General features: G+C 47.7%; 1 protein-coding gene across 1 annotated transcript; it reads left to right on the forward strand.

Annotated features, from left to right (window-relative positions):
* On the forward strand, window positions 1-27,365 carry Exosc10 (exosome component 10). Its single transcript, XM_052716711.1, has 25 exons — window positions 1-136; window positions 1,999-2,135; window positions 4,258-4,381; window positions 5,717-5,821; window positions 6,061-6,226; window positions 6,389-6,503; window positions 7,348-7,423; window positions 7,839-7,949; window positions 8,494-8,637; window positions 9,324-9,514; window positions 10,091-10,247; window positions 12,597-12,745; window positions 12,881-12,931; window positions 13,714-13,825; window positions 16,532-16,582; window positions 16,724-16,802; window positions 16,897-17,003; window positions 18,746-18,841; window positions 19,085-19,159; window positions 21,437-21,524; window positions 23,244-23,320; window positions 24,386-24,557; window positions 25,202-25,263; window positions 26,179-26,255; window positions 27,248-27,365. Exons 1-25 carry the CDS (start codon window positions 26-28, stop codon window positions 27,276-27,278), a joined length of 2,664 nt encoding a protein of 887 aa, XP_052572671.1. The 5' UTR covers window positions 1-25; the 3' UTR covers window positions 27,279-27,365.
* Window positions 27,366-27,769: the final 404 nt, after the last annotated feature.

Consider the following 27,769-nt stretch of genomic DNA (forward strand, 5'->3'; position numbering starts at 1 on the left):
AGAAGAGCCGCCCTAGGACGGAAAGATGGCGCCTCCCAGTCCCCGGGAGCCTCAGGCCGCGCCAGTGACCAGCGCGGCCAAGCCTGACGAGGAGATGGTGCTGCCTGGCTTCCCCGACGCAGACAGCTTCGTGAAAGTGAGTTCGCGGGCCCTGGGGCACCCCAGGATCCCCCTGTTCGGGCCGGAAACGGGTCCGGGGCTGTGGAGCAGGCGCTGCGGGCTTCCGGCGCCCTCCACGGCGGCTTCTCGGCGCGCCGCGGGAGTAGCTGCCGCGGATCTGGAGCGGAGGGCGCCGCGCTTCCGGTGTGAGCGCGTGCCGCTTTGCGTGTAAAGCCGTGTCCGCGCCCTCGGAAGGGCGTCCTTGGCTTCCACGTGGCGCACCCTCCCCCTGCCCAGCAGCTGGGGAGCCATGGTACTCCCGCTGATGTCTGTAATCCCAGTTCTTGGGTTGAATGCCACTTGTCAGTTGCCATCGAGTCTCTGGAAGTGCCAAAGCGCATTCATTAGTACATCCTTGAGAAGAGCATAGAGGATTCATGCAAATTCTGTGTTCGTTAGCATGGACACTCATCCTTTACCAGTGACAGCCACTTCAGATTGTTAATCATTACTTCACAACAGTCTACCTGAACCACTGGTTATAAAACGGTCATCTGAAGGATCTAACCTGTGTGTTGTTGATGAATGTGCATTAAAACCACAAAAATACAGTAAATTATTATAGGACTCAAGTAATAGCATACATGTGCCAGTCAATGTTGTGATTTTAGTAGTTCATTTAATCCTCCCAATAACTAATGAGTAGGTACCTTTTACTATGCCCATTTTTCAGAGATGTAAACTAAGGTCAGTATAAACAAAATAACTTTATTCAAATCACAGTTCATGGTTTCAGAACCAAGACTAAAACCCAGGCCATAATAAACCTTATTCGTATTAGAAATGGTAGTTGATAGGGTGGCTGCCTAGCCTGGGGTTTCATTCTCAGCACTTCATAAAGTGTAAATGGTTTTACACACCTATAATTCCAGCACTCAGGAGGTGGAGGCAGGAGGATCAGAAATTCAAGGTCATTTTCAGGCTACAGGTGAAGTTGAGGCTAGCCTGGCCTATATAAAATATTCTGTGTCTAAAACAACAACAAAAAAAACTGACAGGACAGGAGATACGGCTTAGTTGATAGAATGCTTGTCTGTCATGATTTGATCCCCAACACCACATGAACAGATGTGACCCATTCCTATAATAGGGGGTAGAGGCCAGAGGATTAGAAGTTCAAGGTCATCCTTGGCTCCATAGTGAGTTGTAGGTCAATCTGAAATACATTCTTTTTATTTGTGTGTGTGTGTGGCGGGGGGGGGGGGGGGGGGGGGGGGGGGGGGGGGGGGAGGGGGGGGGGACACGACGGGGGACGGACGGGGGACGGACGACACGACACGGGACAGAGAGAATGCATGCTGAATATTTGCTGGTACCCATAGAGTCCAAAAGAGAGCCCTGGAGCTCCTGGAGCTCCAGTTGCAGGTAGTTGAGAGCAGCCCTGTATGGGTGCTGGGAATCAAACTTAGATCCTTCGCAAGAACAAGCGCTAAGCACTCTTTTTTTTTTTTTTTTTTAATTTATTTATTTATTATGTATACAGAAGAGGGCGCCAGATCTCATTACAGATGGTTGTGAGCCACCATGTGGTTGCTGGGAATTGAACTCAGGACGTCTGGAAATGTAGTCAGTGCTCTTAACCTCTGAGCCATCTCTCCAGCCCGCGCTAAGCACTCTTAACACTGAGCCATCTTGCCAGTCAGTGGTGGCACACACCTTTAATCCCAGCACTCAGGAGGCAGAGCCAGGCAGATCTCTGTGAGTTCGAGGCCAGCCTGGGCTACAGAGCGAGATCCAGCACAGGCACCAAAAACTAAACACTGAGCCATCTCTCTAGCTCCCGGGGATATCTATCGTTAAAATCCATGTTTAAAATGTCTTTTTCTCTGGATTTTTCAGTTTGCCCTGGGGTCAGTAGTAGCAGTTACCAAGGCATCCGGAGGCCTGCCACAATTTGGTGACGAGTATGATTTTTATCGAAGTTTTCCTGCCTTCCAGGCATTTTGTGAAACACAGGGAGACAGGTTGCTTCAGTGGTAAGTAGTATATATTGTTTATTATGTTGACTGAAAAAAATGAAAAGAAAGATCATTTTTCCTAAGAGTCCCATACCTCAGTGGTAGGGGCATAATAAGCATGATGGGGGTCCCTGGTTCTGAACCCCATACCAACCAACAAAGTGGTAGCATATGTCTTTGGTGCCTGCCCTAGATCTCACTCTGTAGACCAGGCTGGCCTCGAACTCACAGAGATACGCCTTTGCCTTGAATTCTTTTTTTTTTATTTTGTTTTGTTTTTCCCCCTTTTTAAAATTATTTTATTTTATTTTTCCTATTATCAGCTTGATACAGTACAAATTCTTATCCTAATAGTGAAGTGTTTTACTGAAGCTTGCCCAGTGATTGAGAAAAACCAAAACTTAGAAGCCACAGTCATCCTAGGGTCCCCCCTGCTATATAGCCTCCCTGGATCTGTGGATTGCAGTCTGATTGTTCTTTGCTTTATATCTAGTATCCACTTATGAGTGAGTACATATCATGTTTGTCCTTCTGGGTTTGGGTCACCTCACTCAGGATGATTTTTTCTAGTTCCATTCATTTGCCTGCAAATTTCATGCTGTCATTGTTTTTCTCTGCTGAGTAGTACTCCATTGTGCATATGTACCACATTTTCTTAATCCATTCTTCGGTTGTCACGCATCTAGGTTGTTTCCAGGTTCTGGCTATTATGAATAATGCTGCTATGAACAGAGTTGAGCATGTGTCATTGTGGTATGATTGAGCATTCCTTGGGTATATGCCTAAAAGTGATATGGCTGGGTCGATTCCCAATTTTCTGAGAAATTGCCATACTGATTTCCACAGTGGTTGTACAAGTTTGCACTCCCACCAACAGTGGAGGAGTGTTCCCTTTGCTCCACATCCTCTCCAACATAGACTGTCATTAGTGTTATTGATCATAGCCAGTCTGACAGGTGTAAGGTGGTATCTCAGAGTCATTTTGATTTGTATTTCTCTGATGATTAAGAATGTTGAGCATTTCCTTAAATGTCTTTCAGCCATTTGAGTTGCCTTGAATTCTTAAAGATCAGCCTTCCTCTGCTTCCTGAGTACTGAAATTATAAATGTGAACCATCACACCTAGCATGATCTGTGATTGTTAAAAATAAATTAGCCAGGCGTCATGGTGCCCGCCTTTAATCCCAGCACTCGGGAGGCAGAGGCAGGCAAATCTCTGTGAGTTCTAGGCCAGCCTGGTCTACAAAATGAGTTCCAGGATAGCCAGAGCTATTACACAGAGAAACCTTGTCTTGAAAAACCTAAATAAATGAATAAGCCGGGCATGGTGGTACCCGCCTTTAATCCTAGTACTCGGGAGGCAGAGGGAGTCAGAACACTGAATTTGAGGCCAGCCTGACCTACAAATCAAGTTCCAGGATAGCCAGAGCTGTTACAGAGAGAAACCCTGTCTCAAAAAAAAAAAAAAAAAAAAAAAAATCAGGGGCCAGCAGGATGGCTGGGCAGGTAAAAGGCCCCTGCTGCCAGGCCTGCTGACCTGAGTTTGAGCCCTGAGACTCCCATATAGAAGCACAGAATCCATCCTTCAATGTGCTCAGACCATACAGGTGGGTAGTCGAACTCACATGTATACACACAAAATACCTTTTTTAATTGAATTTTAATTTTTAAAGTTTTTTGCTGGATGTGGTGGCTCATACCTTTCATCCCAGCACTTGGAAGGAGAGGTAGGTGGATCTGTGAGTTCAAGGCCAGTCTGGCTTATGGAGCAAGTAGGACAGCCAGGGCTACACTTTTCGCATCTATTAATTGTTGGGAGAAACTATCTTGAAGCTATTATTTTATTTTATTGAGGAAAAAGTCTCACTCATTAAATTGCCCAGGTTGACTCCAAACTCACTGTACCCAGGCCTTGAATGTTCAAGCCTCCTGCCTCTGCCTTGCATGAAGCCATTATCTGAGGCCTACACCACCAGTCCTGCCTTTGGGTCTTGTCTCTGAAAGGTTGCTGTGAGAATGTACATTTCATTAATTTCATCTGTACTGCTGGGAACCCTGTGAGCCAAGCCCCTGAGTTTTTCCCAGATTGTAGATTGGTGGAATAAAGGTGTGTGCTCTGACCTCGGCTTTCCTTCTTTAGCATGAGTAGGGTAATGCAGTACCATGGGTGCCGCAGCAACATCAGAGATCGAAGTAAAGTGACTGAATTGGAGGACAAGTTTGATTTACTAGTTGATACCAACGATGTGATTTTGGAGAGAGTGGTGAGTGTTTCCCTGTCCACATAAGTGAGCTAACAGTTATAAAACTCAAATATTGCCGGGTGGTGGTGGCGCACGCCTTTAATCCCAGCACTCGGGAGGCAGAGGCCGGCGGATCTCTGTGAGTTCGAGGCCAGCCTGGGCTACTAAGTGAGTTCCAGGACAGGCGCAAAGCTACACAGAGAAACCCTGTCTCGAAAAAACAAAAAAAAAACAAAAAAAAAAAAAAAAAAACAACAACTCAAATATTAAAATACAAGGAGGAACTCTGGCATTATGGAAAATGAGAAGGAAGGAAGTTAGCCAGGCTTAGTGGCCATGCTTGTAATCCCAGCACTATGGAAGCAAAGACAGGTAGATCTCTGTGAGTTCTAGGCCAGGCTAGTCTACATAGTAAGACCCTATCTCTCTGTCTCTCTATATATATCCAGATAGATAGATAGATAGATAGACAGATAGACTATTATTATTATTAATTATGTGTATGAGTGTGTGTCCCTGGAGGCCAGAGGCCTTGGAGCCCACTGGAACTGGACTTACAGACAGTATCAGCCACCTAACATAGGTGTTGAGGGTAAAACACCAGTCCTCTGCAAGAGCCAGCCCCCATCCATGCTTTTCAAAAAAATTTTTTTTCTTAATATCTTTTTTTTTATTTATTTATTTTTTTTTTTTAGATTTGTTTATTATGTATACAATGTTCTACCTGCATGTATGTCTGCAGGTCAGAAGAGGGCACCAGATCTCATTATAGATGGTTGTGAGCCACCATGTGGTTGCTGGGAATTGAACTCAGGACCTCTGGAAGAACAGTCAGTGCTCTTAACCTCTGAGCCATCTCTCCAGCCCCCTTTTCAAAAAATTTAAAATTTTTCAGCTCTGGAGAGATGGCTCAGCAGTTCAGAGCACTGGCTGCTCTTCCACAGGACCTGGGTTCAATTCCCAGCACCCACATGGCAGCTCACAACTGTCTATAATTCCAGCTCCAGGGGCTCTGGCACCCTCAACAGACAAATAGGCAGGCAAAACACTGATGCACATAAAATAAACATGAATAAGTCCTTTATAAAAATTTAAACTTTTAATTTTATTTATTAACTTAAATTATTATTATTAAATATTTATTTTTATTGCTAAATAAATTATTATTATTAAATTTATTAAACTAAGTTAAAATTCAGCATGTGTACAGTATACAAATAATATTTTGATACATACATTTACCTTCTCTTTTGTGTATGTATTAACTACATAATTCTGTGAATGTATTGCTTGAAAATGTCAAGTAATTAAGTCTGTCAAAGGAAGATCCTGTCCCAATGCCTCATCTCCTCTTAGGGTATATTACTGGATGAAGCATCGGGTGTGAATAAGCATCAACAGCCTGTCCTCCCTGCTGGACTGCAGGTCCCCAAAACAATAGTGTCGAGTTGGAACCGGAAGGTGAGCAGACTTTGCAGACTGAATAGAGCTCCTCATTGGGCTTTCCAGGCCTGTCTCATTTTAATGTGCATTTCTGTTGTGACATACTGATGAAGCTGGGTACTTCCGCTTTCACATGGTCTCACAAGACACACATGAGTCATTGGAACCTCACATGCAGTAACATTGCAAATGTGTGGTTGCTGGGATGTTTTCTTTTCAGAAGACAAGTTTAATTGCTCCTTATGTGTTGGCCGCAGGCAGGAGAATATGGGAAAAAAGCAAAATCTGAGACTTTCCGACTGCTACATGCAAAAAACATCCTCCGACCCCAGCTCAGATTTCGAGAAAAGATTGATAATTCCAATACACCATTTCTCCCTAAAATCTTTGTCAAGCCCAATGCTCGGAAGCCCCTCCCTCAGGGTAAGTGGTGCAGTGTCCCTGCCTTTGAGTCCTTCCTTTTGACACAAAATGTAGGAAGGGGTAGAGTTTTCCCTCCACCTTCCTTTCCTCCTCCTCCTAAACTGGAAGGCATAGAGGTGTGTGCCTCCTGTGTGATGGTGTTTGTCGCTGCTTGGTCTCCAGCTCTCTCAAAAGAAAGGCGGGAACGTCCACAGGATCGTCCTGAGGACCTGGATGTCCCCCCTGCCCTGGCAGATTTCATCCATCAGCAGAGGACCCAGCAGGTTGAACAGGACATGTAAGTGCATGGGTCTGGGCTTTCTCCTCGACTTTCTGTCTTACTGGTTTCATTTGTTTGTCTGGAGACAGGGTCTCATATGATTCGGGCTGACCTTGAACTTGGCTTTCTCCTCACAGTACTGAGATTATAGATGCATGTACCATACCTGGCCCTTCATGCCTTTTTTTTTTTAATTTTTTATTTATTTATGTTTTTTAATTTTTTTTTTTTTTTTTTTTTTTTTTGAGGGGGTGTTCGTGACAGGGTTTCTCTGTGTAGTTTTGGTGCCTGTCGTGGAACTCACTCTGTAGACCAGGCTGGCCTTGACCTCACAGAGATCCACCTGCCTCTGCCTCCCAGTGCTGGGATTAAAGGTGTATGCCACCACCGCCCAGCTGCCTTTTTTTTTTATTAAGATTTGTTTGTGTGTGTGTGTGCGTTTGCAAGTCACCCTTGCACAGGAGCCATGCTGATCTTCTCCATTATTCTGCTTTTAGTAGACATGCTGCCCAGGTGAGCATCAGCCTGTGTAATCCTAAGTTTTTGTTTTTGGGGGTAGGTCACGTAAGACATGGTCTCACATATCTCAGGCTAGCCTCAAACTTCTATATCATCAAGGGTGACCCTGAACTTCGGATCCTCCTGCCTTCACCTCCCAGATGATGAGATTATAGATGTGAGCCCTCATCCTCAGGTTTATCTGGTACTGAGGCTGGATCCCAGGCTTCATTTGTGCTGGACAAGCGCTGTAACAGCTAAGCCCTTGGCCAGCCTACAGTTTGTTTGCACACACTGTATCTGAGCAGTTGTGTGCCCTTGGAATGATGGAATTCACCTGAAGATCTGTGCTGTGTTCACTCAGGTTTGCGCATCCTTATCAATATGAACTTGATCACTTTACTCCACCTGAGTCAGTGCTTCAGAAGCCGAAGCCCCAGGTCAGTGCCCAGCCTCTGTTTCCAAGCCAGCATCTGGGAGCCGGGCAAGAGCAAAGCATTGGTTGGTTTGGTGCAGTTTTCCTGCAGTAGCTTTGGGAGGCTGTGGTGTGGGGTCATCCCTTGGACTTAGAGTTCATCCTGTACCTTGTTAGGGTTGGTCTGTAACAGTAGAGTGTGGGGTCATCCCTTGGACTTAGAGTTCATCCTGTACCTTGTTAGGGTTGGTCTGTAACAGTAGCTTTGGGAGGCTGTGGTGTGGGGTCATCCCTTGGACTTAGAGTTCATCCTGTACCTTGTTAGTGTTGGTCTGTAACAGTAGCTTTGGGAGGCTGTGGTGTGGGGTCATCCCTTGGACTTAGAGTTCATCCTGTACCTTGTTTGGGTTGGTCTGTAACAAGCTCCTTTCTTGGTCCAGTTGTACAGACCTGTGGAAGAGACACCCTGCCACTTTGTATCCTCCCTGGACCAACTCGTGGAGCTGAACGAAAAGCTCCTGGGTTGTCAGGAGTTTGCAGTGGACCTAGAGGTACCTTGTAATTGACCTTGAGTAAAATCTTCATTTTCCTAAAGTTAGCGCTAAATTTAATCTCTTTTGTTCTTTATGTTCGGGGGCCTGACACAAGTATTGCACCATAGGCCAGGCTGGCTTTAAACTTACTTTGTAACCCAGGCTAGCCTCAAAATCAAACCCATCCTCCTGCCTTAAAAAAATTTTTTTCCTAAAAATTAGTCATGTAACTGATATAGCTAACTTTTTTTTTTTTTTTTTTTTTTTTTTTGGTTTTTCGAGACAGGGTTTCTCTGTGTAGTGTTGCGCCTTTCCTGGAACTCACTCTGTAGTCCAGGCTGGCCTCGAACTCACAGAGATCCGCCTGGCTCTGCCTCCCGAGTGCTGGGATTAAAGGCGTGCGCCACCACCGCCCGGCGATATAGCTAACTTTTAAAAACTGGTAGAGGAGGGTTGTGGGTACAGCTCAGGGCAGGATTCTTCAGTTTCATCCCCAGAATTTAAAAAAGGTAAAGGAATACCTACTAACTTGTCCCCTAACCTCCCTTTCTGTGTGCTTCAGCATCATTCGTACAGAAGCTTCCTAGGACTGACCTGCCTGATGCAAATTTCCACCCGAACAGAAGACTTCATCGTTGACACCCTAGAGCTTCGTAGTGACATGTACATTCTCAATGAGAGCCTCACAGACCCAGCCATTGTTAAGGTCAGCCATCCTGGCTCCTGCCTGAGGTGGGATTGCAGCACTTTTCAGAGTACCATCTTGTTCTTTCAGCCATGCCATTCCTACCCTGAGGTTCCGCAGACCTAACTGCTTAGTTAGGCCCATAGGGGCCTTTACCATGTAGCTTGTTGCTATCCAGAGACATAAATCATGTTAGTGACTGTTTCAGTGAGCCTGGTCAAGTGGCTTGCTTGAACTTAAGGACACACTTGGAGCTAATAGGGCTCCTCACCCATACCATGGCCCAAAAGCAGTTGCAGCCCTTAACAGTATACGGTTACAAGCCCAAAAGATGTCTGTGGCCTAAGTTAAAAGAAGTACTTAAAACCACACACACTGCCTAGCGGTGGTGGTGCATGCCTGTAATCCCAGTACTCAGGAGGCAGAGGCAGGAGGATCTCTGAATTCAAGGCCAGCCTGGTCTACAAAGTGAGTTCCAGGATAGCCAGAGCTATACAGAGAAACCCTGTCTGAAGAAACAAAACAAAAAGCTTACACACACCCTGGGTTGAGGATGTAATCCAGTGGTAAGGTGCTCCCCTAGCATATGCAAACCCCAGGGTTCAGTTTCTACCCGTTTTCTGATAGCCCAAAGGCGGGGCTAAGTAAGGAGACAGACAGATAGCCTGGTGCTTGCGTGAACTGCATGGCCTTGATTTTGTTTTCAGGTCTTCCATGGTGCTGACTCTGACATCGAGTGGCTACAGAAAGACTTTGGGCTCTACGTAGTGAACATGTTTGACACACACCAGGCAGCACGGCTTCTCAACCTGGCTCGTCACTCACTTGACCACCTGCTGAGACTCTACTGTGGTGTGGAGTCAAACAAGCAGTACCAGCTGGCAGATTGGAGGATACGGTCAGTCTGCCTGCAGTGGCGGAGATGTGTGGGTACAGGAAAGAATCTGGTAACTTGGAAATCAGTGCCAGGCATAGTGGCTCACACCTTTAATCCCAGCACTCGGGAGGCAGAGGCAGGTGGATCTCTGTGAGTTCAAGGCCAGCTTGGTCTACAGAGCCAGTTCCAGACATCCAGAGAAACCCTATCCTGAAAACACGTCAGTAATATTTGAAAACCACTTCCTTTTCAAACCTTTAGCCTCCTCTCAGCACCAGGCCAAGTGCTACAGGGACGCCATCTTGGTCATGCTCACAGCAGTCTTAAGAGCTTGTTCCCTTTCATAGCTGAGATAAGAAAGCACAGAGAAGGTAAGGACAGACAGGTGGAGCTTTAAGTCACCCCAGGACCATAGCACCCGAATTTTAACCTTCACATCACTCTGCCTCAACGTGCCGTGTTACATAATGGTTTGTCATCCTGAGATGCAGTAAGTGTCCATGTGTCATAGTCTGGGGAAGGAAGGAATCCGCACATAGACGGCTCGGATGGCCGTCCTTGGGGCAGTCACTGAAGCTGTGTTTCTTGCAACTCTAGCCCTCTGCCAGAGGAGATGCTAAACTACGCCCGGGATGACACCCATTACCTGCTGTACATCTATGACCGAATGAGGCTGGAGCTGTGGGAGAGAGGCAACGAACAACCTGTCCAGTTGCAGGTGGTGTGGCAGCGGAGCAGGGACATCTGCCTCAAGGTACCACATCACCAGAGCTACACAGACCCCCAGCACTCAGACTCTGTTTCTGACTAAGTTCTGTTTATTTCATTTTTTAATGGCTCTTGGGGCAGAGAGATGGCTCATTGGTAAAGAGTACTGTCTGCTCTTCTGGAAGATGAGGGTTCAATTTCCAGCACCCACATGGCAGTTCACAACTGTCTGTAGCTCCAGTTTCAGGGGATCTGACTCCCTCACCCAGACATATGCAAGCGAAACACCAGTGCACACAAAGGAAAGCCAGGCGGTGGATCTCTGTAGGGCAGCCTGATCTGCATGAGAGTTCCAGGATCCAGAGGTCACAGAGCAACCCTGTCTCCAAAAAAAAAAAAAAAAAAACAGAAAAATGGCTTTTATCATGGCGGTTTGGTTTTGTTTTGTTTTGTGTTTGTTTTGTTTTGTTTATTTTTATTTTCCAGAGCTGAGGACCAAACCCAGGGCCTTGTGCTTGCTAGGCAAGCACTCTACCACTGGGCTAAATCCCCAGCCCCTATCATGGCGTTTTTATACATATGTGTCATTATACTTTTTCTTTATCCTCTTCTCCTGCCCTTCCCTATTACCCCCATCTGACTCTTGCTGGTTGAAATGAATAAGAGGCGCTGGTGGAGGTGCTGGTTATTGGCAGAAAGGTCATGGTCACACAGAACCCAGTTACTTAGTAGCAGAGAGCTTTAGTGGGGGGCAGGGGACCAGACCTGGGAAAGAGCACGTGCAGAGGGCAGAGAGAAAGATGGGAGGAGGGGGAGAGAGAATAAATGGGTGGGGTCTGCATCCGGCTTTACAAGGGCTCCCCGTATGGAGCTACACCAAGCATGCACTGATTGTGTGACCACTGGTGCGCAGGTAGTCGCCAGCACACACTGATGATGTAAGACGCAAGACCTTTTGCTTAACTCCTGAACTGCACATGTGCGGTCATGCAGCCGGAGTGAGGGCAGAATCCTAACACTGGTCCCCTCCTTTTTCCAAAGTAGTACCGCCTGTCTATGTCCCCCTCCCCCTCAAGCTCTCTTTCTCCCCTCTAATGGTCACTTTCTGCTTTGGTGACCTGAACACACCGTATAAATCTAGGTTCTGCATATTCGGGAGAGCTTTCAGTTCCTATCCAGAATCTGGCTTGTTTTAACTGGCTGAATAAAATTTCATTCTGAGGCTGAGACAGAGAGGGTGACCAGAACCCCATTTAAAAAAACAAACTAGTGATGGGCATTGTGGTGCGTGCCTTTAATCCCATTTAATCTCATTATACAGAGGCAGAGTCAAATAGATCGCCATGAGTTCAAAGCCAGCCAGGTCCACATAGTGAATTTCAAGAGAGCCAGGGCTATAGAGTGAGACTCTGGGGTGTGGGAGTGAGGAGTACTTGTTGCTCTGCCAGAGGAACCTGGTTCAATTTCCAGCACCCACGTGATCGGTCACAACTGTCTATAGGACGTCTGTGGACACTAGTAACACACAAGGTGTACAGACATGCAGGCAAAATACCCAAACATAAAGTAAAAATAATTTGCATTTTTCGGGTGGGGAAGAATGTTGAGCACTTTTTCAAACACTAGCTTATTTCTGTTTCTCTTGAGAACTTTCATCAGTTCACTGGCCCATTTATTGATGGATTTGGATTTGGATTTTTGATGTTTCAGCTTTGCGATTCCGTAAAAGCACAGAATGCTCATGACTTTTGGTTTCATCCTCATCCAGAATCTGCAGTGTGTGTGCTACCACAGCAGACTTGCTGGGTTTCCTTTTGCATTTTGTTTTTGTTTGGTTTTCCTTGCAGGGATGACAATTCAGTCCAGAACCTCACACACACCGAGCAAGCACTCTCCCACTGAGCTCTATATCCAGCCTTTGTTTCAGGTGGTTTGTTTGTTTTTTGGTGTTTTGTTTTGTTTTGTTTCAGGGCAGGGTTTCTCTGCACAGCCCTGGCTGTTCTGGAACTTGCTCTGTAGCCCAGGCTGACTTTGAACTCACAGAAATCCACCTGCCTCAGCCTCCATGTGCTGGGATGAAAGGCGTGCGCCACCGCCGCCCGGCTTTGTTTCAGTTTTTTAAGGCAAGGTCTCACTAGGTAGCCCAGTCTGACCTCTTTGCTTGTAGTCCTGTGTTAGCTTCTCAAGTGAGCCACCAAACCCAGCTTTTCCTTTGTCCGTTAATGCAAGAGCCAAATATTTTTGAAGAGCCCAGGGCACGATTTTTATTCCATTGATGTTCTTCCTTTTTACAGTGCTGAGAACAAACCAGAGCTTCCTGTGTGTTGGGCAGGTGCTCACCCACTGAGCCTTTTCCACACTCCTTGATCTTGAATGTTCTCTTAACGTTTTACAGAAATTCGTCAAGCCTATCTTTACGGACGAGTCTTACCTCGAGCTGTACCGCAAGCAGAAGAAGCATCTGAACTCACAGCAGCTGGCGGCCTTTCAGCTGCTGTTTGCCTGGCGGGATAAGACAGCTCGCAGGGAGGATGAGAGCTACGGGTGAGGGTTGGGTTCCTTTAATGCTTATGGCCCAGCGGGTCTGATGTGAAGGCTGACTACAGTCTCATTCATTATAGCATCTAGTGGATCTTACTAGTTGAACATAATGTGATTCCATTCTGTGTTTTGTTCCAGATATGTTCTACCTAATCACATGATGCTAAAGATAGCTGAGGAACTGCCTAAGTAAGTCTCAGAGCTGAATGACATGCTCTCTCTTCTCAGTCGCTCTCAGTCCTTCACAGCCGGGCATTCTGATTGCAGCTGCCTGAGGCTGTACTCATAGAGGTTAGTACCCCAAGCTTGAAGGTGGCAGGGCCCAGGGAGCCACAGTCCTTGCCTGAGGGCTCCTGGGTAAGAACTAAAACTTCTGAACTGGCATATTTCCATGGCTAGTCCCAAGCCTGCTGCAGTTCCTTAGAGATGAGAACTAACCCACATTCTTTCTTCTGTCTGTTTCTCTAAATTAAAGCCTGGAGATTTTTAAGAATGTTGTTGTAATGATTGGAGCATAAACAGGAATAAGAAGTGGAAACCAGCTTTTCTTGAGGCTTGTGTCCAGCTCTCTCAATTTGTAAGACAACCAGAGGAGGGCACTAAGAGTTGGTTCAGTAAAGGTCACATGTGTAGGTGGCTGGCCTGGGCTGCTAATGTAATCTTTTAGATCTTCTGTGGCCTTTGTGTAGGGGTTAGGGGGCTAGGTCAAGGGGTCCTAACTCCATGACCAAGGCTGGCCTGGAACTCACTACCTTGAACTTCTGCTCCTCCTACTTCACAGATGTTGGACTTACAGACCTGTACCACCATTCTTGGTTGATAGTGTGCTGGGGATAGAACCCAAGGCTTTGAGCATGCTAAGCAAGCACTCTGCTAACCAGGCTACAGCCTGGCCTGCCCAGTCATTGCTGTCAGGAAGCCTTGAAGAGCTGTATCTCCATGATGAGCTGAGTTTTTGTCCTTGTTTTCAGGGAGCCTCAAGGCATTATAGCTTGCTGCAACCCAGTACCACCTCTTGTGCGGCAGCAGATCAATGAGATGCATCTTTTAATCCAGCAGGCTCGAGAGATGCCCCTGCTCAAGGTATGCAGTGTTTCATCCAGCGGGCCCAACCTTCAGCACTTCCCTCCTGTGGCCTCCTAAAGCCCTGAGCTGCTCTCCTGCTCTAAACCACCCTGAGGAGTAATGATGGCTTGGAAAGCCACTATCCTGTTAGATTTAGCTGCTTTTGTGTTACTGGTTTGGGGTTTGAGGTATGGTTTCATTTTTTGATGCTATTGTTCAAGCCCAGGTCTTCCCCATGCTACACAAGTACTCTTCTGCTGAATTATTACCCAAGCCCATGCATTTTTATTTTATTTTATTCTATTTATTTATTTTGGTTTTTCAAGACAGGGTTTCTCTGTGTGACAGTCCTGGCTGTCCTGGAACCCACTTTGTAAACCAGGCTGTCCTCGAACTCACAGAGATCCACCTGCCTCTGCCTCCCGAGTGCTAGGACTAAAGGTGTGTGCCACCAACGCCCAACTTTAATTAAATTTTTATGTATTTTTATATATGCATGTAGGCATATGTATACCAAAGTGCACTTGTCTGGGCCCAAATACACACTTGTAGGTGTCAATTCTTTCCTTCCACTACTTGGGTCTTGGGGATCAAACTCAGGTTGTCATACTTAGCAGCAAGAGCCCTCTCACAAGCAACTGCATTTTTTTTATTTATGACAGTCATAAACTAAGCCTTATCCTTTATATTATATCCTTTATATGGCCTTTTTGATAATTTGATAACAAATAATGGGGCCATTTAATGGTTGTGGTAAAGCAGTTAATCTGGTTTTAGTCTATGAAATGAGTTGGAGTAGGGATCCTGGTGCAGAGACCTGGCAGGGGAACCCAGATCCGAAGCCTGAGTGCACATGTTTGGATCACTGTGGAAGCGGCTGGTAGGGAAGGCTCCTGGCATTTAGGTCAGAAAGTGCTATCAGTTACTGCTGAGCCTCTGGCTGTAGAGGAGCCGCCCACCTGGACAGCAGTTAGATTGCAGATAGTAGAGGCAGGATCCAGGAGCACAGACTAAAGTCAAAGGGAAGGAGGAGAATCATGGCTGGAATGGGAATTCAGAAAAGTCAGTAAATACTAAAGTGTGCATAAACATGGATGGAAGTGGGACATCCCACAGAAAATAGAGGCATAGCTGGGCATGCAGTGCACACCTATAATCCCAGCACCTGCATGCAGAGGCAGGAGGGTCAGGAGTTCAAGGTTGTCCTCAGCTATCTATTGAGTTTGAGGCTAGCCTGAGCTATCACCAGGTGGTGGTGTTGCACACCTGTAATCCCAGTACTCAGGAGGCAGAGGCAGGAGGATCTCTGAATTCAAGTCCAGCCTGATCTACAGAGTGAGTTCAAGGGCAGCCAGGGCTACACAGAGAAACCTTGTCTCGAAAAGCCAAAAGAAAAAACAAAGAATTGTCAAAATAAGAAGGTAAAAGCGCTTGCCACTAGTGTGGTAACCTGAGTTCAGTCCCCAGGTCCTATGGTTGAAGGAAAGATTCAGCACCTTTAAGTTATCCTCTGGCCTGTTTGCCATGCTTGAATGAATGAGTGAATGAATGAATGTAATAAAAAGAAAGAAGAAATACAGACATGTGTCTTTGTGGGAATGTCTGTGCTCTACATAGGTAATAAAACTTGTTACAATTCAACTTACATGGTTTCTTTTTGGAGTATTGCTTTAATTCTTTTCCTTCCTTTTGAGATAGGGTCTTACCATACAGGGTCATTTCTAGGCCAACCTTGAGCTCAACTGTGTGATCCTGTAGCCCAGGCAGGCTGGAACTTTCAATCCCCCTGCCTCAGCCTCCCAAGTAACTAGGATTAGACTTACACCACCACATCCACCTTTCTTAGGACAACTTTGAATGTATTGACTTGGTAGTGATATAAATATGTGATGAATCATTTTTCATCTTTTGAAAGATTATTGACCCAAAAGACTTAAAATGAAAGAAGAAAGTGAATTGCAGCTGTCATGTTAAGATATCCTTCTGCAGCCAGGCCGTGGTGGCGCACGCCTTTAATCTCAGCACTTAGGAGGCAGAGCCAGGTGGATCTCTGTGCGTTTGAGGCCAGCCTGGTCCAGAGCCTGGTCCAGAGCGAGTTCCAGGACAGCCAGGGCTATGGTGGTGGGGGGAAGGTGGGGGGGGGGTCCTCTTGGAACTGAGTAATAAATACCTCACAGGTACTGTGTACGGTGTTTGCCTCTTGTGTGAGGCCCTGGTATCCCAGCACCACACATATACACTAAAAAAGGCTTCCTTAGTTTTCTGGTTTGTATAAATAAAAAGCATGCTGGCTGCCTGAGAAGTCTCCTCCAGGCTCACTGGAAGCAATTGCATCGTGCAGCCTCCTGACTAGACAGTGCTTGAGCATAACATAATTGGCAGTGCCAGGGGCTGAAAGGGGTGAAGGGTGAAAGATTATCTCCTGGCCCTTGGGAGACAGACTCATGGAAGAGTACAGTCTGCTGAGTAAGCATGTGTCCTTGACTTTACACAGCTTTCCTCAGTTTCTTTTTTTTGTTTTTTGTTTGTTTTTTGAGACAGAGTCTCAAGTAACCCAGGATGGCCTTGAACTTCTGATCCTCCTGCTCCCATCTCTGGAGTACTGGAATTATAGGCATGTGCAATCGCACCCACTGGGGAGTCACACCCAGGGCTTCCAGCATGGTAGGCAAACACTCTGCCAACTGAACTACATCCCCGGCCCTACTCTTCTTTCCTCCTTAGTCTGAAACTGCAGCTGGAGTGAAGAAGAGCGGACCACTGCCTAGCGCCGAGGTACAGTGTCACGGCTGCTGTCTCACCTATGGGAGGGGTGGAGACCACAGTCCCTGACAGGTCAGTGCTCTTCCACTGGCCAAGAGCTCCTGGCTGGCTTATGAGTTTTACATGTGGTCTGCTGATTTCTCTTTGATGCAGAGATTGGAGAATGATCTCTTTGGACCCCATGACTGTTCCCACGCCCCTCCAGATAACTACCCGATCACCCCAACCGATGGTAAGCTGGAGGCCCTCTGAACTTCCAGAGCGAAGGAGGCAGTTTCCTGGACCCAGACCACATGTCTTGACCTGGCTGACTTCTGTGTCTCTAGGGTCTGTGCCACTTCAGAAACAGCCGAGCCTCTTTGCTGAGGGCAAAGAAGAAACCCCTTTGGATGCCAGATGCCTTCTTGCCACAGCCGTCATCACCCTGTTCAGTGTGAGTAGCAAGACCATTCCCCAAGCTCATTCAGGTTCCTGGTGTCGGGTGCTCTTCTCACATGGGCCGCCTGCCTGGAGGGGTGCATGTACATCTGAGACCAGTGCCAAGGTAAAGCTAGAGAGGGGTGTGGACAGGTGAGCTCTCTAGGAAGAGAGGAGTGTCTCATGAGCACTGTATGTGCAGAAACCCTAGAGGAGGGGCTGAAGCCATGGCTCAGGTTACGTGCACTGGCTGCTCTTCCAGAGGACCTGAGTTCAATTCCAAGTACCCACATGATGGCTTACTGCTGTCTGTAGTTCCAGTTCCTGAAGATCTGACACCTCCTGACCTGTGTGGGCATTTGACACATACATGGTGCACATATGTACACACAGGCAAAACACTCACACATAAATAAAACCTTGGTTTTTTTCAAGACAGGGTTTCTCTGAGTAATAGTCCTGGCTGTCCTGGAACTTGCTTTGTAGACCAGGCTCTCCTCGAACTCACTGAGATCCACCTGCCTCTGCCTACAAGTGCTAAAATAAAGATGTGTGCCACCACTGCCCAACAAGTCTCTTTAAAAAAAAAAGAAGAAGAAGCCAGCAGTGGTGGCATACATCTTTAATCTCAGCGCACAGGAGTCTGAGGCCGGCCTCAGGATCTCGGAGTTCTCCTGGTCTACAGAGTGAGTTCCAGGACAGCCAGGGCTATATAGAGAAACTTTGACTTGAAAAAAAAAAAAAATTAAGATTAGGTCTTACTCTGGTGATTCATGAAGAAGAAGGTCGAGGAGTCTTTGTTGGCCACCGGCTAACAGAATCTGGTGTGATTCAGCAACCAGATCCGTGGACAGAGACTGCCTTTCCTTTCCCTTTTTCTTTTTAATCGAGATCTCATCCTGTAGCCCAGTGTGGCCTCAAACTTGCAGTTCTTGCTGTTGCTCTTCTAGAGGACCTGCGTTTGATTCCCAGCGCCCACATGGCATCTCACAGCCATCTTTAGCTGCAGTTCCAGGGGATGCAACACCTTCTTCTGACCTCTATCAGCACCAGGCACACATGTGGTACACATGCATACATACATACATACATACATACATACATACATACATACGTGCAAACAAAGTGCTCATTCATATAAAATTAAAAAAAAAAAAAAGATTTGGGTTTTTCCTGCCTCAGCCTTCCAGTGTGTGGATTCCAAGCGTGTGCCCGCTCCTAGCTAGTGTTCATGACCTTGAGGCTGCACTGATATGAGAGTTCTATGTTTAGTCAAAGAAGGCTGCACTATCTCTGTACTGTGTTAGAAGCAAACATAACTTTAAGAGAGAAATCGAGTTTATGAATCCAGTTGGAAGCAACGTTCTGTTGTGTGTGTTCATTGGTTCCCTGTCAAAATCTATAATGTTACATTCCACATTTCATGTGTCAGTTAAGACCTCAAGCTCTTGGGCCAGATAGACCTGAGTTTTCATTCCTGCTCTTCCCATCTTAGTGGTAGGGTTCTCCAGGAGCAGAAGACGGTAGAAAAACCACAGGCCTTGGAGGCTGTGAAGGCAGGAAGAATTCATTAGATCACTTGCGGAGTGTATCAGCTCACGCCTTTAGTCCAGAAGCAGGGGGATCCTTGTGAGTTTGAAGCCATCCTGGTCTACATAGCTCAAAAAAACAAAGAATTCATCAGTTCAAGAAGTTAATCCTCCCTGTTGTGGGCCCATCCTGATGCACAGTTAGAAGGGTCTTGGTCTGTCCTTGCAGGAGCCTAACGCTGAGGAAAGTGGAAAGACTCCATTGACGGTTGCGCAGAAAAAAGCCCAGAACATAATGGAGTCCTTTGAAAACCCATTTAGGATGGTGAGTAGTGCACTGCACAGGCCGCCAGGAGCTGCAGGGAATTCTGCAGCCACGCATCCTTTCCCCCGGGAGGAGAGCAAGACTGTGGAGGGGGAGCCCAAGTCCAGCCTGTCAGTCGTCCAGGTGTCCAGGTCGGGACTCTGGAGTTGGCCTTGTGGGACCACACTGGCAAGAGTAGTTAGTGCCTCTGACAGGCGAGGTGCCTGCTCTCGGCGTTTGTAGTGACTCTTTCCCCTTCTGCAGTTCCTGCCTTCTCTGGAACACAAGGCCCACATCTCTCAAGCAGCAAAGTTTGATCCTTCTTCAAAAATCTATGAAGTAAGTAGCTTCTCACGCTTTGGAGCAGTAGCTGTCAAGGGGCTTCTGTGAGGGAGGCTCCCATCTCAGGCGGTCTTCAGATCCTTTGTGGGCCACTGAGAACAGAGGAGAGGCCCTGTCCATCTAATCATGCTTCTAGGAAGAGGCCAGACTTGGAAGCCGTGGGGTATCTCTATAACAAAAGTTGGGGGCTGGGGACAGAGCTCGGGAGTGGCATGCTTGCCTGGCTTGTATGGAGCCCTGGCTTGATCCCCAGCACCACATAAAGCTGGTGTGGAGATGCACACCTGTAATCTCAGCACATGGGAGGTGACAGCAGGAGGATCAGAAGTTCAAAGTCATCTTCAGCTACATAGTGTGTTCTAGGATAACCTGGGGTCTAATGAGGCCCTGCCTTAAAAATTAAAAAAAAGAAGCAACAGCAGCCTGCCCCGGTTCATGGGCATATCCAAGTAGGATAATGTTTGTCTAATGTATGATAGCCTAGGTTCAAATCCAGCACTGGAAAGAAAAAATAACAAAACTGTTTTGTGTTTTTCTAATGGAGTAATTTATATGTAATAAAGTACATAAATAATATAGTTTATAACACTTGTACATGTGTATGTTGCTTCAAGGCCCTTAAAGGACCAGCTTGATCTGAAGAGGCACTGGCTTATACTGTGGACAAAGTCCACTCTGTCTGGGAGGCAGCACGTTGATTCAAAGCCTCCGTTTGCCCTGTAGGAAGGCTGTGCTGTGATGACACCCAACACCACATCCCTGTACTGGACAGCACTCTGACAGGCCTCAGAACTGTGCAAAGGGGTTTAGCCTCCTACTTTCAGGAATGGGGAGTCCCAGGGCCACAAGATGGCTCAGTGGGTAAAGGAGCCTACCACCATGCCTGAAAAGCTGAGTTAAATTCCAGGAACCTACATGGTGGAAGGAGAAAACTGACTCCAAGTTGTGTTTTGACCTCACACATGCACAGTGGTGCACACACACACACAATAAGTGAATAAATTTTAATGAAAACAGCCAGATGGCTGGGTATGATGGTGTGTACCTTTAATCTCAGCACATGGAAAGCAGAGGCAGGTAGTTCTCTATGATTCTGAGGCCAGCCTAGTTTACATATCAAACATGATGAGGTTCTGCCTTCAAATAATAAAAATAATAACAACAACATTAAAACTAGAAAAGAAGGGCTGGAGAGATGGCTCAGAGGTTAAGAGCACTGGCTGTTCTTCCAGAGGTCCTGAGTTCAATTCCCAGCAACCACATGGTGGCTCACAACCATCCATAATGAGATCTGGTGCCCTCTTCTGGCCTGCAAGCATGCATGTAGGCAGAACACTGTGTACATAATAAATAAATAAATCTTTAAAAAAAAAAAAAAAAAACTGGAAAAGAAGAAATGGAAAGTCCTGGACTTGGAGACTTGGCTCAGTGATAGTGAACTCTCTTAGCAAGCACAGGGCCCTGGGTTCAGACCCAAACCAGGGAGGAAAAAAAAAAAACAGGCTGGGCATAGTGCTACATCTTCAATCCTAGCATTTCAGAGTCAGAAGCAGGTCGATCTCTGAGTTCAGGGTTAGCCTGGTCTACATAGCAGGTTCCAAGCCAGCCAGGGCTACATCGGGAGACCTCCTCACCCTCCAAAAAAAAAGAAAATGAGGGTGGGGGACTAGAAATACAGAGTCTGTAGTGTGCAACTGTAAACCCAGTACTGGGGCAATGGAGGCAAGAAGATGAGGTGAAGGTCGTCGTTGGTCACAAAACCTTTGAAGTTAGCCTTGACTCAAAACCAAAATAAAAAGACAAAGTGTGTTACCTTTTCTTTATCTCTTGCCCCTGTGGCAAACCCTTCTGCTTTCTGTCCCCCCCTTGTGCTCATTTGGGTCACCTGATGTGGACCAAGGTCACAGCTAGAAGTGGGACAAAAAGGGAAACACAGGACCAGGAGGAGACCCATCTTGAGCCAGGCTTTGTTTACTAACTGGGCCACTGGGCAAGTGACTAAGGCTTCCTGTTCTGGAGGGTGGACTGGACTAAATGAGATGTCTGGTGTGAGCACATACAGCCTGGTGCCTGGGGTTCAGCCGTATTTTATCCTCCTTAATAAGCCAGCAAAAGGTGGTGTATTTAGATTTGGGGTGTGTGGCTTAGAATGTGTATCATTTTTAGGTTAGCACCCCTCAGTTGCCTCTGAATGAGTAGGCACTCCTGAGTAGCTGAGTTTAGGCAGGTTTTTTTGGTTTTGTCTTTGTTTGCCATTGTCTGTTTTCATTATAGATCAGCAACCGCTGGAAGCTGGCCAGCCAGGTCCAGGTCCAGAAAGAACCTAAAGAAGCAACCTCGAAGAAGGTAGCTGAGCAGACAGGTAGGGTCTTTTGTTGGGGTGTTTTGTGTTGCGTGGGTCACTTAAAGAGATCACTCCAAGATGAAGTTTAAGGCCTGTGTGGCAGCAGGAAGGTCCAGTCTCTCTGATGAACTGAACCTCCAACAGCTGTATTGATTGATTGTTACACAAAGTTTGTTTTTAGGTGAAGTATTTCCTCATACCAAGGCCCTAATCGAATCCATGTGCCTCTCTGAAGGAGAGCATCACGTGCCCTCGTGACTTTAGTCCTTTTTTTTTCTTTTTCTTTTTGGCTTTTTGACTTTTTGAGACAGGGTTTCTCTGTGTAACCATGTAGCCTTGGCTGTCCTGGAACTCACTCTGTAGACCAGGCTAGCCTCAAACTCACAGAGAGTGCTGAGATTAAAGATGTGCACCGCCACCGCGCACCTTTAATCCCAGCACTCGGGAGGCAGAGCTAGGCAGATGAGTTGTGAGTTCGAGGCCAGCTTGGGTTACCAAGTGAGTCCCAGGAAAGGCACAAAGCTACACAGAGAAACCCTGTCTCGAAAAACCAAAAAAAAAAAAAAGATGTGCACCACCACCACTGGGCGACTTTAGTCCTTTATTGGGTATCACTTGCAATACATGATAATCCAAGAGTCTCAGATGTGCCAGGGACATCTTGTGACCAAAATCACATGAAGGCTGCAACGCCCCTTCAGAAAAACAATTCCACAAATCACAGATAACAATCACTGGTTCCACAAGATTCTTTATTGTTTACCACCATGATTCTTCAGGGTCAAAATACTTTTAGAAAACAACTAGTCATTCTAATATCTGCCCCAGATACAGCGGCTCTGCTACATTCTACAACAGTCTTTGAAGAGACAGCCCTAACATATCAGTCTGGCTGAGGACGTTGACTGACAGGTGTCTAGTAGGGATCCAAGCCCTCACTGACAGACAGGGCAGTGGGCAGAACAGACCCAGACCCAGCCTCGTTAGAGTTCAGCGTCTACTGGGGATGGCACATGGTCACTGCCTGTGTGCTCTGCCCTATAAAGCAGGGGGGTGTAGAGAGGGAAGAGGTAAAGAATGCAGCCGTGTGGGTGCTGGTGAGAAAAGGCAGCCTAGGTCACCTGAAGTGACAGAGGCTGGCATGGATCCTGGGAGAGAGTGGACTGAAGCAGAGTCCAAGGTCCCGTGTGGTAGCTGGCTGGCATGTCAATAGAACGGCAAGGCAGGACTGCCCAGAGTACCCGGGGAAGAGGGCAGGTACGCAGGCAGGGCCTCCGTGAGGACTGGCTGCCTGGCTCTGAGTCAAAGTAGAGAGGGGCATGAAAGCCTGAGGAGACCCACCAGTAACAGCTGACGGGTTTGCTGTCAGAACCCGGACTCACCCTTTCTTAGAGCCAGCACTTAAGCTGAGGCATGGCAAAGGAAGGTGTGGGTGGCAGAGGGTTGGTTCTGAGCAATTAGGAAAATGGGGTTGCTGGCTGTAAGAGAAGGCCATCTTTAAAAGGAGCCCCAACTCCTGGCCACTGATACTAAAAGTGTCAGGGAAGCTGCTAGGTGCTTGGCCTGGCTTCCTGAGAGGCACAGGCAGGGTTACATTAGATTAGAGCCTGCAGGTAAGGCCAGAGAGCACTGAGCTGAGTCCAGTGGACAGGTGGAGGGAGGGGCAGCAGTGCTGGCCCTTGTGCCCAGGTTGGGTAGACAAATGGCAGGAAGTTCATAAATGGTTCTCTCTCGCAGGTGCCCGGAAACAGGCAAAGGAGGAGTCTGAAGTGACTTCAATGGAGCAGGCCATCCCAGTGCGGCAGCAGGCCGCGGTATGTGCTCCCTTTCTCCCTTTTCAGAAATGAATGCCCCTGCTCATGTTCAGGGGTTTCCTGGACTGTTGCCGGAGGGCTCACTCTACGTCCCAGCTTTTGAATAGTTTCCCCCAACCCCGCAGCTGAAACTGGGCTTATCAGTCAGTGCCCACCTGTTTTCTCGATCAGGTGATATTAGAAATCTTTTATGATGTCTTTGTGTCTTCGGTAAACCCTCACAGCACTGGGCTAGCCTGGCAGGGTACAAAGCACAGAGACATTGCTGTGCCCCCGTCTACCCTAGAGAAACCTCTTTGTTCTTCCAGGGGGAGGGGGATGGGTGGGTGTCGTCATCTCCCACCCCCATTCCACAACTCCCTGAGACAGGGTTTCTCTGTTTAGCCCAGGCTGGCCTTGAACTCAGAGGTCCACCTGCCTCTGCCTCTGGAATGCAGAAATCAAAGGTGTGCACCACTATGCCTCATGAGACCTCTTTGTTTTTACCACACCCAGACCATTCTGGAATTCCATTCTGTTTGTTTGTTTGTTTGTTTGTTTGTTTGTTTCAAGATGGGGTTTCTCTGTGTAGCCTTGGCTGTCCTGGAACTCAGAGACTCCTACCTCTGCTGGAATTAAAGGAATGTACCCCCACCGCCTGGCTAGAATTCCATTCTTAGCTTCTGTCAGTTATGAACTTGCTCCAGCTAATATTAGCTGAGTATGATTGTCCCTAAATTCCAGTCTCATCTCCCATCCCTGCCACTGAAGCAGCTTGAGTCCCCAGCTAGCACAGGTTGAGCATCCCACTCAGATACCCAAAATCTGAAATGCCCACTTTCCAAAACTTTTCTAAGTGCTGACACAACACCACAAGTAGAAGATTCCATGCTGCACAAAGTTACTTCAAGGTGCATGGAACAGCCTGCAGGCTGTATGGATAAGCTGTAAGTGAAGAGGAGTGAATCTCACATGTAGACTTGGGGCTGGCCTGAGGAACCGCACACAGTTGCAGACGGTGTGGAAGCCCAGGAGCTCTGCTCCTACGTTCTCATGCTTCCCTCCCTGCTTGTTCTCACCTTGCAGCTAGAAAATGCTACTAAGAAGAGAGAGCGAGCCACCAGTGACCTGAGGACCACGGAACAAAAGCAGGAGAAGAAACGACTAAAAAGCTCCAAGAAACCCAAGGATCCCGACCCCCCAGGAAAAGATTTCAGTCCTTATGACTACAGCCAGTCAGACTTCAGGGCCTTTGCTGGTAAGGACAGGGAGGACACGAGGAGACATAGGACCGTTTGAGGTGGGAGAGCTGCAGAGTGCAGGGAGTGCAGCTTCCCTCTGAGCCCTGCCCAGACACAGGACAAGCAGTGGCACACAGAGAAGCCTACCTGCTCTCCTTGAAGCAGATTTCAGGAGCCATTGTCTGCGGCTCTGCAGGACATCCCCCAGTGTGACACATAGTTAGGTTCCCTCCCACATCCACAGGATCAAGACTGAGTTGAGGGCACTATTCACAAAGCCCACGGAGTGACCTCTTGTGACCCTTAGCCTAGGTCTCTGTGCTGTGAAGGGTATGCATAGCACTGTAGCAGCCTCTAGAACTTGGAAAAGGGAAAAAGCAGGACTGGAGAGTCCACACATTGAATGCTGTCTGGAGTGTTACCTCAGCCCACATTATGCTGAGATCTTATTGATCCTGAAAATGGACCTGCCCTTCCTAACCTGGGAACAGACCTGTGGATGACATAGTCTCTGGACGGACGGACGGACGGACGGACGGACGGACGGACGGCAGCTCCTGGAGCACAGGAAGGGTGGCAGGCTGATGCAGATGCTGCCTGAAGCCCAGAGCCCTGGCTGTGCGCCTCTGTGCTCGCTCAGTGCCATCACTTTCACTTTCAGGGGACAGCACGTCCAAGGCCTCCCCCCAGTTTGACCCGAATAAGCCGGCACCTTCTGGCAAGGTAAGGCTGCAGACGACACCTGGGGCCTGCAGTGTCCTTGTCCTCCTTGGCTCAGGTGACCATCGGGAAGCCATTGTACCCTTCCTCACCTCATTTCTTCTCAAGTGTAGACACTGTTGCCGGTTGTTTCCACAGTAATTTTTTGTTTTTTAATTTATTGTTAACATGTAACAGTGCAAAAAAGAGGCCAACTTTTGGGAGTTCCGGCCTTCCACCGTGGGCTCCAGGGCTCCAGCTCAGGCCACTGGGCTTGGGTGGCAAGTGCCTTATCTGCTGAGCCATCCTGCCGGCTCCTGTGTCAGCGATTTAACTAGTACAGGTTTCTTTTTTGGTGGGGGTGGGGATAGTATGGTTTGCTTTTTGTTGAGATGGAGTCTTGCTTTACAGCCCAGGCTGGCCGGGCGGTGGTGGCGCACGCCTTTAATCCCAGCACTCGGGAGGCAGAGCCAGGCGGATCTCTGTGAGTTCAAGGCCAGCCTGGGCTACCAAGTGAGTTCCAGGAAAGGCGCAAAGCTACACAGAGAAACCCTGTCTCGAAAAACCAAAAAAAAAAAAAAAAAAAAAAAAAAAAAACAGCCCAGGCTGGCCTAGAACTCACGATCCTCCTGCCTCCATCACTCAAGTGCTGTGATTACAGGTGTGTGCCTCTGCCTGATGTGGCATGCCACTGCACAGGGTGTTATTCAGTCTGCCACCAGGGCCTGAGGTGTTGCCCTGCGCAGTGAAGGGGCTGTGCGTGTAACTCCTGACTACATAGGTCTGTGCTAGTCAGGCTGAATTTGAAGTGTAGTAAGCGGTGGCAGCTGAGCCTGTCAGGCCACGTGCTGGGGTGAGAACTGACTGCCCAAGCTCAGGTGTCTTCCCCAGGACTGGGGGTCGAGGCTGGTCTAAGCGTACATAATTCTTCTCTTTCAGAAATGTGTTGCAGCCAAAAAATTTAAACAGTCGGTGGGAAACAAAAGTATGTCCTTTCCAGCTGGGAAGTCAGACAGGTAGGTGGCGTGGCCGGGCCAGCAGGAGAGCCAACCACCATCCCTGGGGGCAGCAGTAGAGTGCAGTGCCAGGGTTTCAGTGGGACAGATAGAGGGGGAAATCCACCGAGTCTGCTTAAAGGGCAAAGGAACTTATTAGGGGAGAAAACTCACTGTACAGAACAGAATTGTAGCAGGTTCTGGAATGCTGGGGCACACGTGGTCCAGTCCCATGAGGGAGCAAAGAGGAGAGTCCTAGTGCATCTCAGGTCTTGAGGGTCCATGAGGCCACGCCCCAGGGGCATGAACTTAAATGGCATAGGCCGGTAGAGCAGTTACCTGCTGCATGTCTAGGGGCAATGCTTCAAGGTCATAGACAGGACAGCAACCCACTACATTAAGACCTCTCTGTTACCCAGAAAGCGGGGACAGACATGACCTGCTTCCTGTCAAGTTCACACTCACATGACGGTGATGATGTCCTGCATCCCAGACCTCAAATCCCATCTTTTTCCCATTTTCCTTTCTTTTCTCTTTGTGTTTTTTTTGAGACAGGGTTTCTCTGTGTAGCTTTGTGCCTGTCCTGGAACTCACTCTGTAGACCAGGCTGACCTTGAACTCACAGAGATCTGCCTGCCTCTGCCTCCCGAGTGCTGGGATTAAAGGTGTACACCACCACCGCCCGGCTCGTTTCCCTTTCTTACACTGTGGTTTCTCACTGGGTGCCCTCACTCAGAGCACACGGGTGGGAATTTTTCCCACACCAACTTTTTTCTTAGGGATAAGAGAAATTAGCAAGTGGATCACTGGTGAGTGTTTTCATAGCATGAACTTGAGGTCAGGTTCCCACATGTGAAGCAGAACAGGCCTGCTGCCGCAGACCCCACACAAATCAGTGCCCAAGCACAGGCCTCCTGCTGCTCTCCTGCTTAGCCCTCCCTTGCTGTGTGTTACTGAGATTTATACAGCTCCTAAACCCAAAGAAGTAACTCTGGTTCCCTTTATCTCTGCAGAGGCTTCCAGCACAACTGGCCAAAGAGATAGTGCTGGAGAGACTCCTGGGACTGCGGGCAGTGCTACTTTGTACAAACCCATTTTAAAATCATTAAAATTCATTCCTATTGGAAGAAAGCTGGTTCTGGTTTTGTTGTTGTTATTTTGTTTTGTTTTATTTTTTGCTTTCACCCCAACTCTGGCAGAAAAGACTGTCACCCCGTTCAGAGACTGGGAAAAGAGCATGCCAAAGAGGGTGCCCAGAAACCCAAGGCCACACACACAGGAGTACCACCCAGGAGCAGCAAAGTGGTTGGCCCTCTACATCTAGAAGGGTCTGAGGGCTGGTGGTGCCAGTGTGGTCTAGAAGGGTCTGAGGGCTGGTGGTGCCAGTGTGGTCTAGAAGGGTCTGAGGGCTGGTGGTGCCTGTGTGGCCTTGGTACAGCTCTCCCTCAGCTCTTGACTTGAGTGGGGGGACTGAGGCATGTTCTTACTCTGTCATCCAGTCATGGCTGGCCTAAAACTTAACAGTCCTCCTTGTT

Source organism: Peromyscus californicus, unplaced genomic scaffold (genome assembly GCF_007827085.1).
Source record: "Peromyscus californicus insignis strain IS unplaced genomic scaffold, ASM782708v3 Scaffold_5__1_contigs__length_169319896, whole genome shotgun sequence".
In the NCBI taxonomy this organism is placed as follows: Eukaryota; Metazoa; Chordata; class Mammalia; order Rodentia; family Cricetidae; genus Peromyscus; species Peromyscus californicus.